Source organism: Xiphophorus couchianus, chromosome 8, assembly GCF_001444195.1.
Source record: "Xiphophorus couchianus chromosome 8, X_couchianus-1.0, whole genome shotgun sequence".
NCBI lineage: Eukaryota > Metazoa > Chordata > Actinopteri > Cyprinodontiformes > Poeciliidae > Xiphophorus > Xiphophorus couchianus.
This window is the reverse complement of record NC_040235.1, coordinates 15,225,700-15,246,362: the sequence shown is the minus strand read 5'-3', so window position 1 is coordinate 15,246,362 and position 20,663 is coordinate 15,225,700. Positions and strand designations below refer to the sequence as shown.

At 37.7% G+C, this 20,663-nt stretch overlaps 1 protein-coding gene across 4 annotated transcripts in view; it reads left to right on the top strand.

Annotated features, from left to right (window-relative positions):
• unc5cb (unc-5 netrin receptor Cb) overlaps positions 1-20,663 on the top strand; it is a 143,277-nt gene that overhangs the window by 120,561 nt on the left and 2,053 nt on the right. For all 4 annotated transcript variants that reach the window (XM_028025383.1, XM_028025381.1, XM_028025380.1 and 1 more), the window contains 8 exons: positions 6,623-6,814; positions 9,076-9,438; positions 11,280-11,367; positions 11,517-11,688; positions 15,725-15,958; positions 16,483-16,632; positions 17,461-17,625; positions 18,239-18,417. In XM_028025383.1, coding sequence (XP_027881184.1) covers positions 6,623-6,814; positions 9,076-9,438; positions 11,280-11,367; positions 11,517-11,688; positions 15,725-15,958; positions 16,483-16,632; positions 17,461-17,625; positions 18,239-18,417 — 1,543 coding nt within the window. The remainder of the gene's footprint in view (positions 1-6,622; positions 6,815-9,075; positions 9,439-11,279; positions 11,368-11,516; positions 11,689-15,724; positions 15,959-16,482; positions 16,633-17,460; positions 17,626-18,238; positions 18,418-20,663) is intronic.

Here is a 20,663-nt window from a genome sequence, read left to right as displayed (position 1 = left end):
TATAATAATAAATAATAATACATTTTATTTGAAGGCGCCTTTCAAAGCACTCAATATCAGCGAACAAGAAAAAGAAACACTAAAATAAAAACAATAAAACACTAAAAAACATGTCTGCAAATGTGCAGTAAAATCTTTAAAAATACTGCTTTCCAAATTGTCATTGTGCTTTAATTTGATCATCACTGCTTAATTTCTACAATACCATCATAATATACCAGCAAACAAGCTCTGTGTTTTTTTCAAATCTTTAAAGTAAATTGGTGAGTAAAAATTTAATTATTGAAGAGACTTAAAAGCATCACTTAAAATCTTGTGGTACTAAATACACCTTTTGCACTAAGAACTAATAGCAGTCCAATAAATATTGATATTTATCAACAATATTTATCAAATCAGTTGCCATTGAGACATCAGTTTGGGTATCATACTTTCTAAAGAGAGAATATTCATAAAAATCTTGTTCAGTCAGAATTTGTCTTTAATGAAATATTTGCTAAAAATATTGTAATGATGTGTTTTACTGTTTTTGTGCAGATCTAATTCGTTCTGCTTCATATTGGCCTAAACTTCTGTGGGTGATCTCAAAGATGGTATATATTTGGCATATCCAAATTGATGAATAGCGACCTTTGCATCGAAATGCTTGCAGTCCATTCACCTATATTATTTTTTGATAAATGAGGACCAGACGGGAGGAAAAACAATCAGGTCTCCCTTTGTCTTTCCAAAGCAGAAACTCTCCCAGATATTAAAAGCTGTTTTTTCAAAATTTAGTAAAACTATGCTTTTTTGAAACGCTACCAACTTCAGGGTTTTGGTTTCTCACTGTCTGCACTGAGTAGTACATCGGATTTCAACTTTGAGGCTGCATGTACACTTCCTAGACAGTTTGAGGTACAATTCACTAGTGGTGGATATAAACCGCTTTTCCCTTTAGAAGTGCTTTAATTTTATGTGGCATAGATTGTAAAAATCTGTCATAATTTCTTAGAGATTTCGGTCCACTTTGATATAATCACATCACCCAGTTGATGTAAATTTATTGCCCCCATACCCATGATGCCAGAGTGCAGTGAACTTGCTCTCATGCCATTATTCAATAAACCATTTCAAAGTAATTTGAGGTTTGCAATATGGGATTGATACACTATTACATAGTCAGCAACAATACTCATTTGGTATTAAAAGGACTCAAACAGTGCTGAGAAGAATCCCCCACATTATTACTCCAATAGGAGCAGTCTGATACAAAGCAGCTTTCATTTGAATGTTACAGCTAAAATCAAGACTGGTTGGATTAGGAAATGTTATTCTGATCTGTTATTGTCCAACTTTGTTGAGCCAGCATGCATCTAGCCTCAGTTTAACTTGGCATGATAGTTAGTGTGCATCTACAGATAACGTTGTGCATACCTAGGTTGGCACAAATGGTTGTTTGAACTACAGTAATTCTCACTTGACATTCAAAAGGAGTTGTCTACCACATAGCTGTCATTTGCAGAAGAATATTTTTAGGGGTTTGTGCACAAAAATCTCAGTAGATCAGCATATTCTGAAATATTCTGACCAGCCCGAATGCAACAATAGCCATCAGAATTCAATTTTTTCTCATTCATGATGCTCAGCTTGAACTTCCGCAGGCTGTCTTCATCACATTCGGCAGCGGCTATTTGACTGGTTGATTCACCATTTGTGTTACCAAGAAGTAAAATATGTGTATCAGTTCAAGTGGCTGGAAAATGTGTGCATCTTATTAAGGCATTTTTATCCCTTGTTTAGACCCATATATGCTTCTAAGATTATACCACTTTTAGAAAATGCCATTTTTGTATTTGTAGCTAAACAAAATCACATAAAAAAGACTAAAACTAATAAATGTCACTATCAAAGTCTGCATATTATGCAAATTGCCAGAAAGCTCAAGACACAATTAGAATCCAGTCAATTCTCTGTATAAATAAACTATTTTCACACTTATTCATGTTTTATGTCAAAGCACTCTGTATGTATTTGATCAACATCTTAAAAGTGCCAGAAAATCATCAAAGCAATCTTGGTTGTGTATTTACATTGTACTTGTGGGTAGAGTAGAAACACATCAGAAAACAGAGCACTACTCTTGGTTTCCACAGGTTCTAAAAGTAGAATAGGAGGTACAGTAAGTATTTTAGTTTTCAGACGGCTCTCCTGTGGAACCAGCTCTCAGTTTTAGTCCGTGATGCAGACACCCAGTCTAGTTTATGACTAGGCTTAAAACTTTCCTTTTGGATAAACAAAAGAATAGAGACTGACTTTGACTCTCCTTAGGTATCTCTGCTATTATGTTGCTATAAATTTAGACTGCTGGGTGACATAATGACCACTTTTTCACTTTGCAATTTTCTCTTACTACTTTCTTAATTTTGCATTATTTCAGCTTATAGCTTTATGTTCGCTCTGTTTTTTTTTTTTCTTCATAGAAGTTACATCTTGTCTGGCGTTCTAATTAGCTGATATCTTCCTGAAGGGGACCAACTTAATGTTCTCCTTCTGTGAATGATACACTTGGCCCTTTCTTTCAGTGTTTAACCTCTCTTAAATAAATCTTCATGCGACTAACTGTAGTCGCAGCTTTCGCTCGTCGTATAAGCTTCAAATCGGATTAAGAACTTCATTGTTTTGATCTATTTCTCTTCTAGATGAAGCCACTAGAGGAACTAATACTGTCATTAATTTCTTTACTTCTCTTTAACATAGAAAATACTTCTGGATCAATGCTTCAGTGTTCATTTTTTTCCGTTTTTTGTATGTCTTCTCAAACCCCCCCGTCAGCTGTGGCAGAAGGCTGTTCACACAGAGGGATTTTCCCTTCTGAGGTTTCCACATGCATGCTCAGTATGACGGATTGCTGCAAAGTTAGCGACACAATGCAGGCAACTTTCCACTCTCAGCGACATGATGCAATCTGCTGGGTTTCCTTAGAAAGAAAAACACTTTTTAACCACTTTTGAAGAATAAACTGAACTTGACAGCATTGTTTGACTTTTTTTTGTCTTGAGACAATGTGCTGTCAATTGGCACTATAAAAATAAACTGAATTGAATTCAAACATGGATAATATGTGCTGATTGGGTTAAAAAACATCTGCAGACAACTTTTTTTTCTTGCACAATAGAAGATGACCCTCTACACAGAGGGCTTAAATAGAAATTTGGAACATTTTTAATCATTTGAGTTGTCAAATGTCTTACCAGAATCTTAGACCTTAATTAGGTTCTCAAGGCTAAGGGTCTTCACAGTTGTGAAGGAAAGAGCACCATTTGATTCAAGCTTTAAAAACTCTAACACTTAATTGTGGAGCTACTATAAGTGTGAAATAATGAAGACTCTGAAAGCTGGAGATATCTTTAAGAAAGGAGCTAAGTGTTTTTTAGGTATCTGCTTTCTTAGTTCAAAGTCAGCGGCATCTCACTGTGCTGCAGCTACTGCAGAAATAATTAAAACAGTCATTAGAAGACACCTTATGTAACATTTTATCATTAGATGTTAGCAAATTAATTTCTGAACCCAGAAAATAATTGCAGATGGCCAAGGGCTTTTTGACCTTGTTAGAGTACGGATCAATCTACCCTTCTGTCTTTTAACATTTTCTCCAAAAAAACAACAACAAAAAGATTAAAATGTTAATAACATTCATTTCAGTATTAATAATGTAAGTTATTTAAGTAATTAAGATTGGATTTAAAGTAAGCCCAACTCCACTCTGACAGCAATGTGCAATAGGACCACTTCTAAACATCTCCCATCACACTTCTTTTTTGTTGCAGTGTTTTATGCCTTTAAGTCTTTCTGTAAATCTGTCTCTCCCTCTGTCTTTAAATCTTCTGCTCTTCACAGAAAATAGAGTGTTTAATAATCTGTTTCATTTTCACTCCTTGTATTTTTCTACTTCTGACAATAGCTCATGTTCAAAGGGACATATTAATCTGAGGGATACATTTTAATGCGTACACTTAGCAGGTTGCTGCATTTATCATCAAAGCGTGGATGGAAGATTGTTCGACTGAGGGGGATATATGTTAAGCAACTGCAGGGAAGCTCTGCAGAGGGAGCGGAGTGAAATTACATTTTTAGACCTTCATCATTGGCGCCCTGCTCTGTTTTGTGTTTGTGACTCTGCGAGAGGAAAGATTAGAGCTCTGACATACATTAGGAAGCATCTGGAAGAGGATGTTTAAGGCAAGGCTGAGTAGAGACGCCTATGTTACAAATATGCTTTCTAAGGAAGATACATTAATATAATATAGACTGATGTGCTTTTTGCAGTACATAAAGTGTGTCTAATTATAGTCATTCAGGAAACTTAAACCTCTGCTGTAACACAGTCTTCTTCTTCATCCTCACTGCTCATACTGTGCATTAAATGCATTTTAAGTTTATAACAACAAACTGTGCACTACATTATGCTCCTTTTAGCCTGAGGTTAGTTCTGTGTAACGCTAAAACCGTTTCCCAATTTATCATTTTGCAGTCACAAATATTTTATCTTCTCAGTTGAATGTTGGCCTCGTCTTTAACTGGACTATTTAACACATCTAGAGTCTGGATGGTGTCTATGCCAGCCTGTAAGAGATTTTATTATCATATTGTCTTGTATTTAGTGTCATCCATCTTCCCATCAACTCTAACCAGCTTCCCTGTCCCTGCTAAAGAAAAAATACCCATACAGCATGATGTCGCCACCACCATGTCTTGCAATGAGGATGTTATATTTAGGGTTATGTGCAGAGTTGGTTTTAAGTCACACCTGAAGATTTGCATATAGTTCAGAAAGTCTGACTAGAGCACCTTTTACCGCATTTGCTGTGTCCTCTTGTGGCAAACTTAAAATTGGACTTTTCCTTCATCAACAGATTTCCTCTCACCACTCATCAGTAAAGTCCAGATTTCTGCAGTGTGTGGCTGATTGTTGATCTGTCAACAAAGCTGTTCTTCTCCAAAGTTTCCACAGGCTTTTTGACTCTGTGTTTTGGTGGATTTGCCTGTTTCCCTGAATCCAGTTGGTTGCAGTGGATTTTATTTAGGGGTATTAGAGCAACTAGTTCTGAATACAAATGTATGCTACACTTTTCAGATTTTTGATTGTAAAAATCTTTCAAAAGTATGTACTATTTTCCTTATAGTTTACAATTCTTTACCAGTTTGTGTTGGTCTTTCACATAAAACACTAAATTAAGTCAAATGAAGTTTGAAATTGCAACTTGATAATTGATATAAATATGGTTCTTTAGAGTATGTAATTAATAAACTTATGGCTTTCCCTTTTTGCAAAAACACTCTTCCCTCACAGCCTCGTTGCTCTACTGCTTCATGCTTCTTTGTGAAACTGAGCACAAGAGACACATGAGTGCCATCTGCAACATGTTCCACCATCATACTTGCCTTCAAAGCCTTGTCTTTGGATTTATGGGTGACACTGCCATCTGCTGCATATTCAGTGCAATTTGCATAAGTGCTTATCCTAAAAATGGGATTCTCCCCCTTATCAAAATGCCTTTTGTTCTCTTATAAATAAGTATGCATTTGCATTCTTTTTGTTTGACTTTTTCAACAACCCTACAGCATGTAGGCCCTGTGCTGACATGCCAAACAATGCACGGACACATGCTCCCACAAGCCCCCCTGGTATTTCATTACCTCGAAAGAAGTGTTTCCCCCTCCTCATTTGTCAAGTTGTGACACCGAAGGACATTCTTCATAGAGCACCACAGAGTTCAGACTGTCAGTCAGCATCTAATAAAAGGCCTGATCTGTACTCACTGTCTGGCTCTAGCAGCTGCATATATATTCTTCCATGCCTGGCCAACTAATCACAGAGGTTTCTCCAGCTGGAAAATGGACAGAAAAACTCTGGGAGGCGGGCAGAGATGAAAGACAATTTGAGAAATCCAAGCTATGTCTAGATCTTATCTGCAGTGTGTAAGAACAAAGACACAAACGGGCTCTGAACTTCAGCACGGAGCGCTGCGATTTGAAGATGAAATCCTGCACAACTATGTGTCCAAGAACTTTTGATCTTGCGTCTGAGCGTGATTCAGCCTGGCGCTGTGTTACGCCGGGGTGGCCATGTATCTTAATTGTGTTGTTTCTCCAGACTCTTATCATCATTATCTGATAATCAGCGTTAATTATCATATTTATGAGGCCTTGTGAACAACATCCTCTCAAATACAGAACAGCTCTGTTTCTTTTAAGAAATATCCAGGTTTGACTTTGTAAAATCTCTGCCCTTTATTAGCACTGGAGTAAAGACTTTAATTTGTTTGCTGTAAGAACTATGTGTGTATTTGTTCCTTTGTAACATGTTTCGGATAGGGAAATTATTTTTTGCAAATATATGAATATAAAAAATACCAAATGGGGAAAAGAAAAAAAACAAATTAGCTTTCTGCATTTCTATCCCTGTATTATGGCTGTTAATATCCGGCTCAATCCCAAGCCAGGATATTAGTCCGCTGATAATGTCTTCACTGCAACTCCTGCATGTTGAAAGAGAAAGCCTAATCTTATTGATGCAAAGTTATGAGCTCTTAAAAGACTCTTCTCCTATCTGTATCCTATCTCTGCTTGTTCCCCCCAGTGGCTCCCAGTACAGATGACGTAGCCCTCTATGTGGGTATTGTCATCGCCGTGATTCTGTGCGTGGTTATCTCCGTCGTCGTGGCGCTCTTCATCTACAGGAAGAACCATCGGGAGTTCAGCTCCGACATCATCGATTCGTCTGCCCTGAACGGAGGCTTCCAACCGGTCAGCATCAAGACCGCACGCAAAGGTGGGTCAACTGGGACATTAAGGTTTTTAATTTGTGGACATATGTGACAAAATAGGTACAACATGTGCAAGTTATTGGAAATCTTGAAAAAAGGCATTATTTCCTTTTTGATAATTTACATGCATAACTAATTACTCCGTTATCTTATGTAAAATTAGCATTTTTCATTTAGATTTTCTTGTATTTTACTGTTTTTATTATTATTTTTATTTAATTCTAAATTAAATATTTAGTTTAATACCTCAGCATGACAATCAGAGCAGAAAAGGGTAGATTAATCAAAGTTCAAAAATATTAAAATTAAATGAACGAGGTCCAAATGTCATTTAAAAGAGCTCCCAATAAAAAGTACATTATGTCACTTTACCTTAAACTTGAAATGATATTATGTAAGATTTTAGTTATGTTTCTTGACAAAAAAAATCATGAATTCAATAAAATAGCCACAGGCCATAATATATCCAGCTACTTTAGACTTGGTAAAGGATTTGATTCCAAAATAGTATCATTTCTTAGCAAACATCTCTATCATTACCGTTGCCTTGTTGTGCATTAGCAAAAAAAAAAAAAGTAGTTTTTAACGTATTATTGAAGATCAACTGTCAGTACAAAAGCTTACAGTCAAAAATAACATAAACCTTTTTTTACAAAGTATTAAAATTTCTTAGAATTATGTCAGCTTTACCTCAAGCATATTTTTGTTTTTGTAATTGTCTATATTTTAAATATTTTGACTTTTAAGCAAACTCGGTAAACAACATTTAGTTGAAGGACAAGTGAACATTACAGCACATTAGATCAAGTTGTGTTAGCCTAAATGCTTTGAGAGACATCTGGAGTGGCTTATATTAACAGCCCATAACATCCGCCTTTAGAGGTTTGTTTGACCTGGATGCTCTAAAGTAGCAAACATTTCTGTGATCATTTGAATGCAGATGTGCTCTTTGGACTACAGTTGATGTGAAGACTATGTTTATGTGAATGACTTGCTGTGATGATGAAGTATGTGACAAAAGGTTAAACCAGGACCTATCATTAAAGCATAATTGGAGCCACCTCTGTGCCACAGTGTTGATCTGAAGTGAGTCATCAGCACTTAAACTGGACTAAAAGGTAAAGCGTGACAATAATGACTGGAGACAGTGAAAAAAGGTTTTAAAAAGCATTATGAGGTTTTCAAGTTTCCTCTTCCATAATGAAATCATGCTAAAGTATTTTTCACTACAGCTTAAGTTAATTTTAAAAACTAATTTTCATTTTGAGGTGAAAAATGGAAGACCTCATGCCAGGGTCAGGCCTACTATTATTTCTGTAAGGGAGAAACATACAAAGAGATGTCCCAGAGGTGATCTTAACACATATAAAATCAATGTTTTGAAAAATTATTATTTAAAGTGTTTCATTATCAATTAATATGAGTATAAACAGAAAGAACATTTGTAAGGCTTCAAGCCCTAATTAGCATTAAAATCTGTATCATACAGTAGATTTTTACCACTACATGCTTCACTATGTAATCAATTTTCACATTATATAGAAGTAACATTAGTGAGGCTGAATAATGATAAAGAAACATGTTAAGGCAAGTTGGCTAAAGGATTTTCAGTTCAGCTGATCAACATTTCTGATTAGTGTCTTATCACATTATCACTTTTTATTTTAATTTTATGGGAAATAAATGTTAACTTAGGCATCGAATGTTTCATTTCAAAGGATTTGTGGAAATCCTAATTGGTTTTCGTCATTCTGCTTTAATTTGTAGCACTTAATACAATGTTTTTAAACGTGGAAAACCAAGAAAGATTTTATTTTTCTTGTATCTGTCTGTTTTTCCTCTACCTGTACCTGCAATCTCCTCTCTGCAGTGATCCCCTTAATTCACAGTGTAATCACCACAGTTACTGACGTTTCATAAACAACAAATAATCACCCCTAATTTTATTACCTTCCGTGGCATATGTGTGATATAAAGTATCCTGTGGCAGGAAAGCAGAGTGGGTGTGGAGGCAGTAAAGGAGCTTAACTTTGCAGGCTACCTACAGGGTAAACTCAGTTCTTGTGATGCCATCTGTTCTTCATGAATCACAGCTGCGCCTAGAACTTCTCAGACTGAGTAATGTTTGTTGCCACTGAAGCAGACTTCCTTAATGAGTGAAAAACAGCAGAGTAAAGCAAAGCAGCTGTTCTGAGTTCAGTTTTGTGTGTTTTTCCCCAAAAATACAAAAATTGGATTTACTTTGCTTCCCCCCTCTCCCCCACAGCTGACCTCTTAACAGCACCCCCTGACTTGACCTCAGCGGCCGCCATGTACCGCGGCCCGGTTTACGCTCTCCATGACGTGGCCGACAAAATCCCCATGACCAACTCCCCCCTGCTGGATCCACTGCCCAACCTGAAGATTAAGGTGTACAACTCCTCGGGTCTGGTGACCCCTCAGGACGACCTGGGAGGGGAGCTGTCCTCCAAGCTGTCCCCAAAGCTTCCCCACTGCCTGCTGGACAACAGCGACAGCACGATGGGCCGGCGCATGCAGACGCAGACGCTGCTGCGCACCAGGGATCCCTCCTGCACCGCTCTGGGCTCCTTCAGTTCGCAGGGGGGGCAGCTGATTGTGCCCAACTCAGGTAGAACAGCAAGATGCAGACCTGTTTCCATATCTGGGTATTGATTTGATATTCAGTAGAAATGTTCTCTGGTTTAGCAGATATAGAAGTATCTTCACAAAAATGTGTTTTTGTTTGAGATAACCCACCAAAAAAAGTTTTTAAAATTCAATATTTGAGTATATTTCTACATCAGGGAATAATTCCATGATAAGAAAAAATTATAATTTATATAAAAAAGACTTATCAACACCTATAGTTTAAGCAACAAAAATGTTCAAAATAACCAGAACAGCTATAGGCAAGGTTGGAAGAGAGCCCTAGTTTATCTATTTGTTCATTGTACAATAAGGAGGATTGTAAGGGAGTGAAAAAACACAAGCAGCTCTACTTTGAGCTCCACCTGCTTCCCACCCAATGTCTAAGGCTGAGTCCAGCCGCCCTACAGAGTGAGCTCAACTGTAATAAAATATGGATTATTTTATGTTTTTATAGCTCATGCTTTGAAATCTTTTTATAAGGGATGTCAACAATGTTTTAACTCAAAATACAATGCAAATAACAAGTCCTAGATATGTACATATTCTTATGTTCTCCATAAGATTGTTACTAATATAATAGTCTAATCAAATACAAACCTTTTTTTGACTGCTAAAACCAAATCATCCATAATCCTCATGTAGTTTTCAACACAAACACATACTTTCAGTTTTCTGTGTAAAGCAAACTCTGGGTACAGTAGGCGTGTTGTTCTACTTACAGACCTTAGCTGCCTGTTATACCACCACTACATAAAACATACAAACAGATGTGACTTTGAAGTGATACGCTTAGCCATATGCAACTTATCAGGCAGCTGACTGCGCGCAGTATGACAGGAGTTGATGGATACCTGAGGTGCCTCCACCAGAAGCGCCAAAGTCGAGGTGTTCTAGTTTGAGGCAGCTTACATTAGCCATGCTGTCTTCACTTCAAACACGTGCAGGCTGTACGGATCACACCACAGATGCGTGGTGACAAGCATAGACAAACTAGCTCTGACATTAAAGGATGCACAGACTTCTCACATTTCTCAAGTTTTTTTTTTCTTTTTTTGTTTTCTTCATGATACCTGAAAAATATTCTCACCTTATTATGTTACACAGGCGGTATAGGGCAGAAAGGGCATTTGATATTCGATATGTTTGTGTGTCAGAGTAATGAAATATTTGGTGACACTTCCTGTGTGGCTGTTCCTGCATTTTAAAATGCGTCACAGCTTTCCTGTGAGGCAGATCCGTGATTGAAGGGAAAACCTGTCTGTCACCTTTTTGAGAAGTTTACTTCAATTACAATGGAAATCAGTGTTCAAACTTAATACCTCCCCCTCCTGAGAGAGAAAAGTCTAGATTGTGTGTATGCATGAGGAAATTTGATGGATTTGTTCCCAAAAAGAAACCCCATGAGACAAGACATCATTTGAAATCAATCTCAGATGGAAAAATGCAAATCATGATAGATGTAGCTATATAGGAAAGCTGCAAGGAGAAGGGAGATCATTGATTGTAGAAATGAAATCCGGCATCATTTCCGATGTCATGGAAAAGGCAATAAAATATGAGTTTTATGTGAGAATACATATTATCACTATGGCACAGAGTTCAGAAGAAAGATGTGATAGTTTCCAAAACAATTTTCCAAAAACAAATATTTTTCTTTTTTTATCTTGAACCCTTTTGATGCATCCATATGTGAGATTTACAGTTCAAATTAAGCAGGACAAACATAAAAAATACCATAAATATAACATGCATACTACACTGGTGTGCCACACAAGTCAAAGTTTTGGTTGCATGCTTGTTTCCTGTCTATTTGTTTGCCAGGGGTGAGTCTGCTCATACCAGCGGGGGCCATTCCTCAAGGCAGAGTCTATGAGATGTACGTGACAGTTCAGAGGAAGGACAACCTGAGGTACGGATATCTGCTCAACACCCCGAGAGCTGTGTTTACCCCCGTCCACTGTGCCCTATCACACTCTCACACAGACTGCTGTCAACACTGTCACTGAACAGCATGTGTATGTTCCTTTTTCTTTTTCTCTCTCTAAATAAAACCTTCAGGCCTTCTGTGGAAGATGGTCAAACAGTGCTGAGCCCCATAGTGAGCTGTGGGCCACCTGGGGCCCTGCTGACACGTCCCGTCATCATCACCATGCACCACTGTGCCGTGTGTGACGGCCAGCAGGACTGGCTGATCCAGCTCAAGAGCCAGTCCCCGCAGAATCAGTGGGAGGTGAGATTTGAGACTCACAGAAAAACCCAGACAATCCTCTGCTGCAGTGGAAACTAAGACCTGTGGCCGCAGTCGGTTCTAAAAATGTACATTCATGTAAGGCATTAGGATGGCTTCCTTTTAAGTTAAACATCAGATTTAAAAATTCATTTACTCAAGGCATTTTTGAAGAGGCATGTGGTTTGCTGAAAGTTTAGCTCTGTATTGAGTAAAGAACAAAGGGGAAAGATGATATTCCTTTGAACAGCAGATAAAAGTTTAGTTTCAAGCTTGGTTCTAATCAAGTGCTGAAAGAGTAAACCTCTGGTCTCTGAGAGTAAAACTGGTCATTACCCATTCCTTTATTATGGCTTTCTTCGATACATGTGTTTTTGTGCACTGAGTTATTCGAAACCTTTTGCTTAGAGCCTGAATTATCAAGTCAGATCACAATAGATGCTTAAAGATAAATATTTTGTCCCTTCTATGCATCTGGGTTAGGCTTGTTACCCTCTTTATTGTGATTCTTTAATCAAAAGGTGGGCTAGATTAATGTGCAGAAATCCTTACTGGCTACATTTTACATGGGATTAATGAAATACTCCACAACTGGCTTTTGAAATTCAAAATTTGTTGCCTGAAAACAGTTTTCATTCACATATTACCACCTTGTTTATGGACAAACAAAAGACAATAAAGGGAAATAAAAACACATCTCCCGCATATTGAAGTTACAGCTTCACAAAAAAGAGGACAGTAAGAAATTGAAAATATTGTGCTTGGTCTCATCATTCCTCTTCCCAATTATAAATATTTACCCATTACATTTTAGAAGTAGTTCTGCTTCGTCTCACATCCCTCAGACTGGAATCAGTTCCTCTGACTGCAGAACGCCAAATGCTTGCACACTTTCTCAGGCGTATTAAGGAGTTCTTCAAGCTGAACGAATGTGAAACATCCTGTACTCCAAGAGCCATGTTGTAATAGCATTGGAGGGCCATGAAATAGGGTTCCAGGGTCTGGCATTACTCCACAATGGCATGCTTCAAAAGACACAAGCCTCTCATCATTCTGCATAAATAAATCAGTTTGAACTACAAAACCCTCGCTCCTATACTCAGGGTCAGGACATCAACTGATTGTTTAAAACTCCTCATGCTTGTGCTAATCTGAACCATCACCCCAATTTAAAATAGTATTCCTATTTCCAAAGTTAAACATTTGTAGTTCTTCACATACAACCTGCAACAGCACCTAAAATCTTGCAATGCAATCTTCCAATACAGCTTGATTCCCATTTTGTGTTAGAATATTACTGAAAAGTTAATTTAATTTGATTTAAGTTTATTAAACCCAAATCACTAAAAGTGAAACCCATATTTATTAATTACATAGTTTTTTGTTGTAAGTCTTTCGGTTAATTATGATGATTTTTTTGCTTACAGCTAATAAAAACATGTATAACATGTAATAAAAACCCCTGTGAATACCAGAGTTCCACGTTATTTTAATCTGACAAATGAGCATCATCAGAACCCATATTCTAATTTTCTGAATATGACTTTATAAACTTAATACAGTCCTTGAAATTACTATACACTCGTTTTTCTTATGCCTGCATTAAAATCATCTAATCACTCATAACTGGTCATTAGTATAAACTGTACTTCCATCTTCATCACTGAAAGGTCCAGACAAATGTGAACCTATTCAAAATTGTGCAGTAGTTTACACTGTAAATACATCATTTAGACAACATTACAATCTTTTATTTATTTTCTAGTCGAGAAAAAATTTTTGGACAAAAAAATCCAGTGCAGCCAGCAAACTGCAAAACATGAATAAGGTTAATCATGCTGAAATCATGCAGATTTCAGCATGATTAACCTTATTCATGCTGAAATCATGCAGATTTCAGCATGTGGAAGCTGTTTGTTTAAACTGATGTAAGAATTAAAATGGGCAAAGCAGCAGTTTCAAATTTATCTTCTGTATCCAATATAATGCTCTTTCAGTGGGTTACTAAATAATGACTTAAGCATTCTTACTTTTTTTTTAAACCTCTTCATGTGCAGTGAGGATTTTTGTAGCCAAAAGAAAACAGTACAACTAATCATTTTTAAATAAAACAACAACCAGTGATTAAGTGTTTGAACAGTTTGACCAGCTGATAAAGCTCAGCTTACTTACTCCCAAAAGTTCGTGCTACGTGGGCGACTGTGAAAACATACTTTTGGATCCGTCTTTAGGAACACAGGAAATGAGCATCACTAAATAGGTAATTACCAAATATATCTGGCCCTCACAAATACACGCAGTGTCCCTCCAAAGGCATGTTGATGATCGCAGATCGTATAGTGAGGAATATTTTGTGACTTTCTGCTTCATAAATTTCTTTAAAAAAAAAAAAAAAAATCCTAACTAAAAGATGCGTGGTGTGAATAAATTAAAGCTGTGTTTGCTCACTCGATTGCGTTTGTTTGTGCACATACTGTATAAACAAAGTGCAAGCTGACTTCGTCTGCTGCGTGTTCTCATTATCCCCCAATAGGAAAGCCCCCGGTGCCATCCCATAGGGGCAGTTAAAGAGTCTAATGATCAGCCATAATACTGCTGTTAAATGGCACAGCTCACAATAAAATGCTGTAATTCCTCTTCTGTCTCCTATAATGGGTTGAATTAATACCAGTGAGCTGCAGGCAGGAGTGTTTGTTACACTGAGAAAGAGAGCGAGTGACTAAAAGATCAAGATCAGGAGAGCCAGCGGAGAGAGAGAAGATAGGATGGGAAGACGGAGGGAGGCATGAGTCGCCTCAGACAGGACGGTCCTAATGAAAGAGAAATATGTCCAGGCGATAGCGTCATTAAAGGGGTCAGCTTCAGATGGCCTGAATACTACATGTTCCATTATCTGGCGTACATAATGAGTAAGTGTCAGAGGGAGTCACACGCGAAAACACACACATTAATATTGCAAAAGGACGCAGCTTTTTTTAAAGGTCAGAGCCTTAATTGTGCCTTTTGCATTAAAATTCATTTAAATTTACTGAGCAGTTACAAAACATGACGGTAAACAAAAATAAATCCAAAACGCTGCAAAGTTAGATGGTTGTTGTCTGCCGAATGGCAGGTAGGTTAAATATGTAACTTGTGTCATAGTTTAAAGTTCTTTAAGTATGCTATTAATCGAGTTAATGACTGGTTATATACCAGGGCTCTAATTCAGCCATTTGCTTCTAGTGTGTTGGAAAAGGGAGGGCAATAGCTTCGGAAGATGGGACTCGGTCTCCCCTAGATGAACTAGATGTTTAGTCACCTCCCACCCAGGAATAGAACAAATTATCACATACACACATCAAATCATTAGTGAATTGGTGAGTGTAAGGCAAAATTTGTTCTGGGAAACTCTCCTACTTTGGCTCATGGTCAATAGAAACAGTACAAATGCACATCAAATACAGTTTTTTGAATTTTCTGTGAACCTTAGACAAAATCAGGGTTCCTACACTTAGAGTTGTAAGACATAAAACATAACACTAATGACCTAATTAAATCTCCTTTGACCAAGTAAATTATTTAGGACTAATTTCTAACACAACAATCTTCTACCTTATCTGTATTTTTGGATGTTGGACACAGCAGAGTAACAGGTAGTCTTTGCATTCTTTTGCACGCTGCTACGCATTTTCAGATGTATTCTTCACTACATCCTGACTCTACATGCTCTTGAATAGTGGCGTTTTTCAGGTATAGTGAGATGACGTCTGTCATCAAAGGCCATTATTACTGCTGACAAAGTCTGTGTAAGTCTGAAGTGACTTAAAGAGCAGATCATGTTCTCTTTTGTTCAAAAAGGCGAAACAAAGCATCAGTGTTGGCGGAGGATGTGTCAGCAGTGCTGACAATCTGATTTCATGTCTTTAATCCCAGATGGTCTCTCCTGTTGTTACATTTGTCGATTTATGCTTTTATTCTTGCCTTTTAGTGAAAGTACAGTTATGCTGGCATATTAGCATATACATTCATTGCTATTTTTGTCTACCTGTCTGTGCTGCAGGATGTGGTGGTGGTAGGAGAGGAAAACTTCACCACGCCGTGCTATATCCAGATGGATGAAGAGGCTTGCCACATCCTGACGGAGACACTAGGAACATACTGCCTTGTGGGCCAGTCTCTCAGCGCTGCCACCATCAAGCGCCTCAAGCTAGCCATCTTTGGCCCCGTCACCTGCCCCGCCATGGAGTACCACATCCGAGTTTACTGTCTGGACGATACTCAGGATGCACTCAAGGTACATACACAGCTGCGCATGCAAGTGATTTAATCTCTTAGTGTCTGCTGAAGGTCGTGTCGGCAGAATTAGATTGTTTTTGAGCATAAATAACACATTTTAGTTTTTCATTTTGCCTGAGCTGTTTGTGTGAGGGAACAGCCAGCAGATGAGAAACCCTTGTGTGGTCCTGTCACAATACTTGAGAAACGGTGCAGCTCCTTGAAAGATGTAGCCTCTGCATCAGTGCAATAAGCCACATTTATCCCCCTTCTCTGCTGCTCTGTCATCACATCAATTCTGTTTAATACCTGGACGCACCTATGTGGAGGAAAGATAAGGAGAAATTACTCTGCTGAGGGGGATATTGAACGCAGTTATTAAATTTGGGGACAAGTAATGAGAGGTGATAGTTATCCAGCTGCAAGAACACAGACCAAGGCTGTTTTTTTTATTTTTTTAAGACTGACACGTCTACAAGCTGTCCTTGAAAACAGGATGCACTGCAAGTTGTGGATGGTCTCATTGCATGTTTGCTTTTGCAGGAGGTTCTGCAGATGGAGAAGCAAATGGGTGGAAAATTGCTGGATGAACCAAAGACTCTAAACTTTAAAGACAGCACCCACAACCTGAGACTTTCCATCCATGATGTTCCCCAGCCGTTATGGAAGAGCAAACTCCTAGCAAAGTATCAGGTAGGATTGAGACTAGCAAACTCTATTCTTACAAAACTTCAAATGTCAATTCTATATAGTCAAATAAACCAAGTCTGATTTCTCTTTAAGAACACAGTCTAAGAAGCTCTCCTAGCAGTCAGTCACACCCCTCCATGTCCATGAGATATCAGTTCCTTTAAGATAAGATTTATTGTCATTGTCATCAACAGATTACAACGAGTTTGAGATTTAAGAGTTTTACTTACATTTTAAAGCAAACACATAATGATGATGGAGCTCAGCTTTAGCATATAGCACAGTCATCATGTCTGGTATTTTTAAACAGCAGACATCATGTAGTTTTCTTCAAGGATGTTGATCCTAACTTCTAATCAGAGATTTTCAAAAGTCTGCTAAAATACCAAATCTATCATGGTTCATGACAGACAAAGGTTGAAAGTTAGAAAGAATTTTAAAAAAGACTGACCTTGCTGTCCTCTGTTCAGCTTTCCTTTGTCTCCTCTCTTACTTTTTTGCAGTCTAAATGAATGGCTGACCTGTGTCAACATCTCATGGAAAATAGTTTCCCTTCAAACATCTTTTAGACTCTCAGTGCTTCCTCCCTTGACGTCACTGATACTGAAATAGACAAATTTAGTTAAACTGAAGATTTTTTGTTTTCAGCATGAACTGGTAGCGCTTACTGATCGGGAGAAAAATAAAGAAAAAAACCAACATGATCTTTTTTTTTTTTTGCTTTAGTTTCTGTCCAGCAGATCAAGCTGAAATTTTTATTTTAAAAATATTTTCATGACAGGACCGATGCTGTTGTAAACAGTCCTAGCTTCTCCTTCGTGTCTCTTGCAGGAGCTGTCCTTCCAGCAAGTGTGGACCGGTTCACAGAGGAACCTCCACTGCTGCTTTACTCTGGAGCGTTTCTCTGTCAGCACGGTGGACCTGAGCTGTAAGATATGTGTGCGACAAGTTGAAGGAGAAGGACAGATTTTTCAGCTGGATACTACACTCTCAGAGGTATGTCTTTATATCTATAGGTTAAATATACAATTTTTCAAAACAGAATTGTGGTATATAAAATCTTTCTGCAGTAACACTTGGCAGCATAATGCCAAAAGAAGGTTCCCCCACTCTAAAAACATTTTTATAGTGTCAGTATCTGATATGGTCTATATTATACTGAGCCCATCGTCTGCATGGTGAAAACATGGTAGTGGCAGCATCAGTCCATGGGGATTTGTTTTTCCAGCAGGGATAAGGAAGATAGTCAGGTTTAATGAAAAGATGGATGGAGTCAAACGCAGGACAGAGGTTCACCTTCCTATTGGACGACACTACACATACAGTCAGAGAGACAATGCTGTGGTTTAGATCAAAACATATGTATTTCTAATAATGGCCCAGTCAAAGTCCAGATTCAAAGGCAATTGAGAAACTGTGGCCATTCTTGAAAATTAACATTTTCCTTCCGCTTCCCAATTATACACCTGATTTGTTCAGTCACACAGCATCTTATTTAGCTACATTGAAGTTTGATGTTATAAAGTGACAAAGTGTGAACAAGTCCAAGGAGCAAGAATACATTTCCTCTGATTGGAGCTCCTTCAATGTATTTCTTCTGTCTTTATAGGACTCCCAGAGCATTGACACATCTCTGCTCGACCCCGCCAGCAACATCACCACACTGGTCGGTCCAAACGCTTTTCGAATCCCGCTCTCCATTCGACAGAAGCTGTGCGGCAGCCTAGATGCACCACAGACCAGAGGCAACGACTGGAGGATGTTGGCCCACAAACTTAATCTTGACAGGTGGGAAGACGAGCGAGACGTTGCGTAACATTAGAACTGTGGTTGCACCCCGTTAGGCTGTTGCCAGCAGCCAATAAAACTCAAAAAGCTGCTCATGTAGAATTTTATCTGCCATATTATCCTTTTCAGAAGAAGCAGAGACCTACTTTGCATGGAGACAAATTGTAGATAACTAATCTATTTTTAATTTGATTGTGATTGTACTGCTGGGATGTGACTCATTGTGATAAACATCAGCTGAATTGAGATTAATTGACTTGGAGAGAACTCCGACAAAGACGGAGAGAGACGAAGATGGAGAGAGACGCTCTTCAGTGCAAAACGTCACCCATGTGTCTTTGATAGTCCTGTCTATGCGTGCGTGCGTGTGTGTGAGCGTGTGTGAGAGAAAGAGAGATGGAGATACAGTGTGAATCCATTTATAAGATCCCAGCTCAGCAGGACAGCCTTATCACAAGCAGCAGCTGCAGATTGACGAGACCTCTTACTGAGTTCAGCATGAAGGCAGCAGAACGCTAGCGAGAGACATCAACTAACTCCTCACTCACAGCTCACACCAGCGATGCATCTTAGTAGTGATTTTTATGTTTTGTTTAGATTTTTTGCTTAAATAAACTTTCCTTCTCAGAAAAAAAATAGAAAAATGTAAAAGTTTTACCAAATTCATTTATCAGAAGTGACAGATGAGATGAGAACCAGGAGCATATTAGGCTCTTGTGGGCCGCAGTCAGACCTCTGAATAGTATTTTCCTATGGATTATGTGTTTGTCTTATTGAGGGGGAAGTTGTTGTTGAACACAGGGAAGTTTGGAAGCTCAGGAAGCGGTTCTTCAAAATTGGCAACAAAGATATTTAATAGTGGAATGAATACAGGTATCCTAAAATTTTGTAGCTATTTCTGATATTTAGAATTTTAATCGCTAGATAGAGCTTTTGTACATTTTAGGTTTGCAAAAACATAAATGTAAAATCTAAAATATTGTGCCAAGTAAGTTAAACCTTATTTCTCAAAGTGGTTTTGATTAAATCCCTGTAAGATCTCACAGTTTTCACTGGTAATAAGCATCAGAAAGCAAAAGTGAATTGATCCATCGTAGTCATGGTTACTTATCTCACCTTTTATTTATATGAGCTAAAAATATCCAAGAGGAAAATAAGAATCAGCTACTAGCACCTAATTTATTCAGACATACAAGACCCTCTTCATCAATGTAAAAAAAAGTCTAAAAGTATTAAAATATCTTAACAACATAATATCTCATTTTAATCAAATGGGGAAAGCATCCTGACGAAGGAATAATTGTATTCAACGTTCTACTTTTCTAAGTTTATCAAACTGTGTGGCAACTTTAACTTGTAATTCAAGACTTCCCCTTCAGTACACTGTAAATACGGCTTTCAAGGAATGATTTCTTGATTGCTCTTCAAAATGGGAAAGACTAGAGAACATGGCATTCACAGATGCATGTCAATATACAATTTAGTAAATCACTAAGAAGTTAGATACTTGTTTAAACATACCCATATTTACATTCACATCAACTTTAAAAGGATAAACAAAACTGGAGCTGTGTTGAAGGCTAGTTTTTATCTTTCTGCTGCAAACAGCAAGGAGGATGGTAAGGAAGGTCACAAAAAAAAAAGTCTCAAAAGATCTTGGCTTGAGATTCATGCGTCCATGTCATCAAGCGTCAATAAGAGCAGTTCATTTGTAGGTTTCTGTTTATGTCTTTCCCCAGGCATGCTGCTGATAATTGTGGGGAGTATCAAATCTTAAAATCTACACAACTATTCATGTTGTTCCTGCTCTGTTCTGGCAGAAATTGCTAAAGTCTCTTCTTGAGCAGCTGTAGAATATTTTTAGTCTTTTGGTGAAGAGAAGTGTTGTTGATGTTTTAATTAATGAAGATCACAGAAAATAAGAACGATCAGCTAGCCAAGTTTCTGACTAATAATTAATTTAGCCTTCAATTGACTTTTGATGATTTGACCATTAAATAATTAAATGGTGAATTAAAAACGGCAAGAGTTTGAATGTTTTCCAAAGCAGAAAAAAACTTATTTCATCTTCAACTTTTTAAAGAAAAATCTAAATAATTCTTTGGAGGGACTTCTGTTTTATAATTTGTAAAACTGGCAAACTAGTATATAACAAAATTATTTTTGCGAAAAGACATAGTTTAAAAGTGAAGTATGTGTGGCTCAATTGCTTGATGGGTTTAATTAGAGAGAATTTGATCATTTGA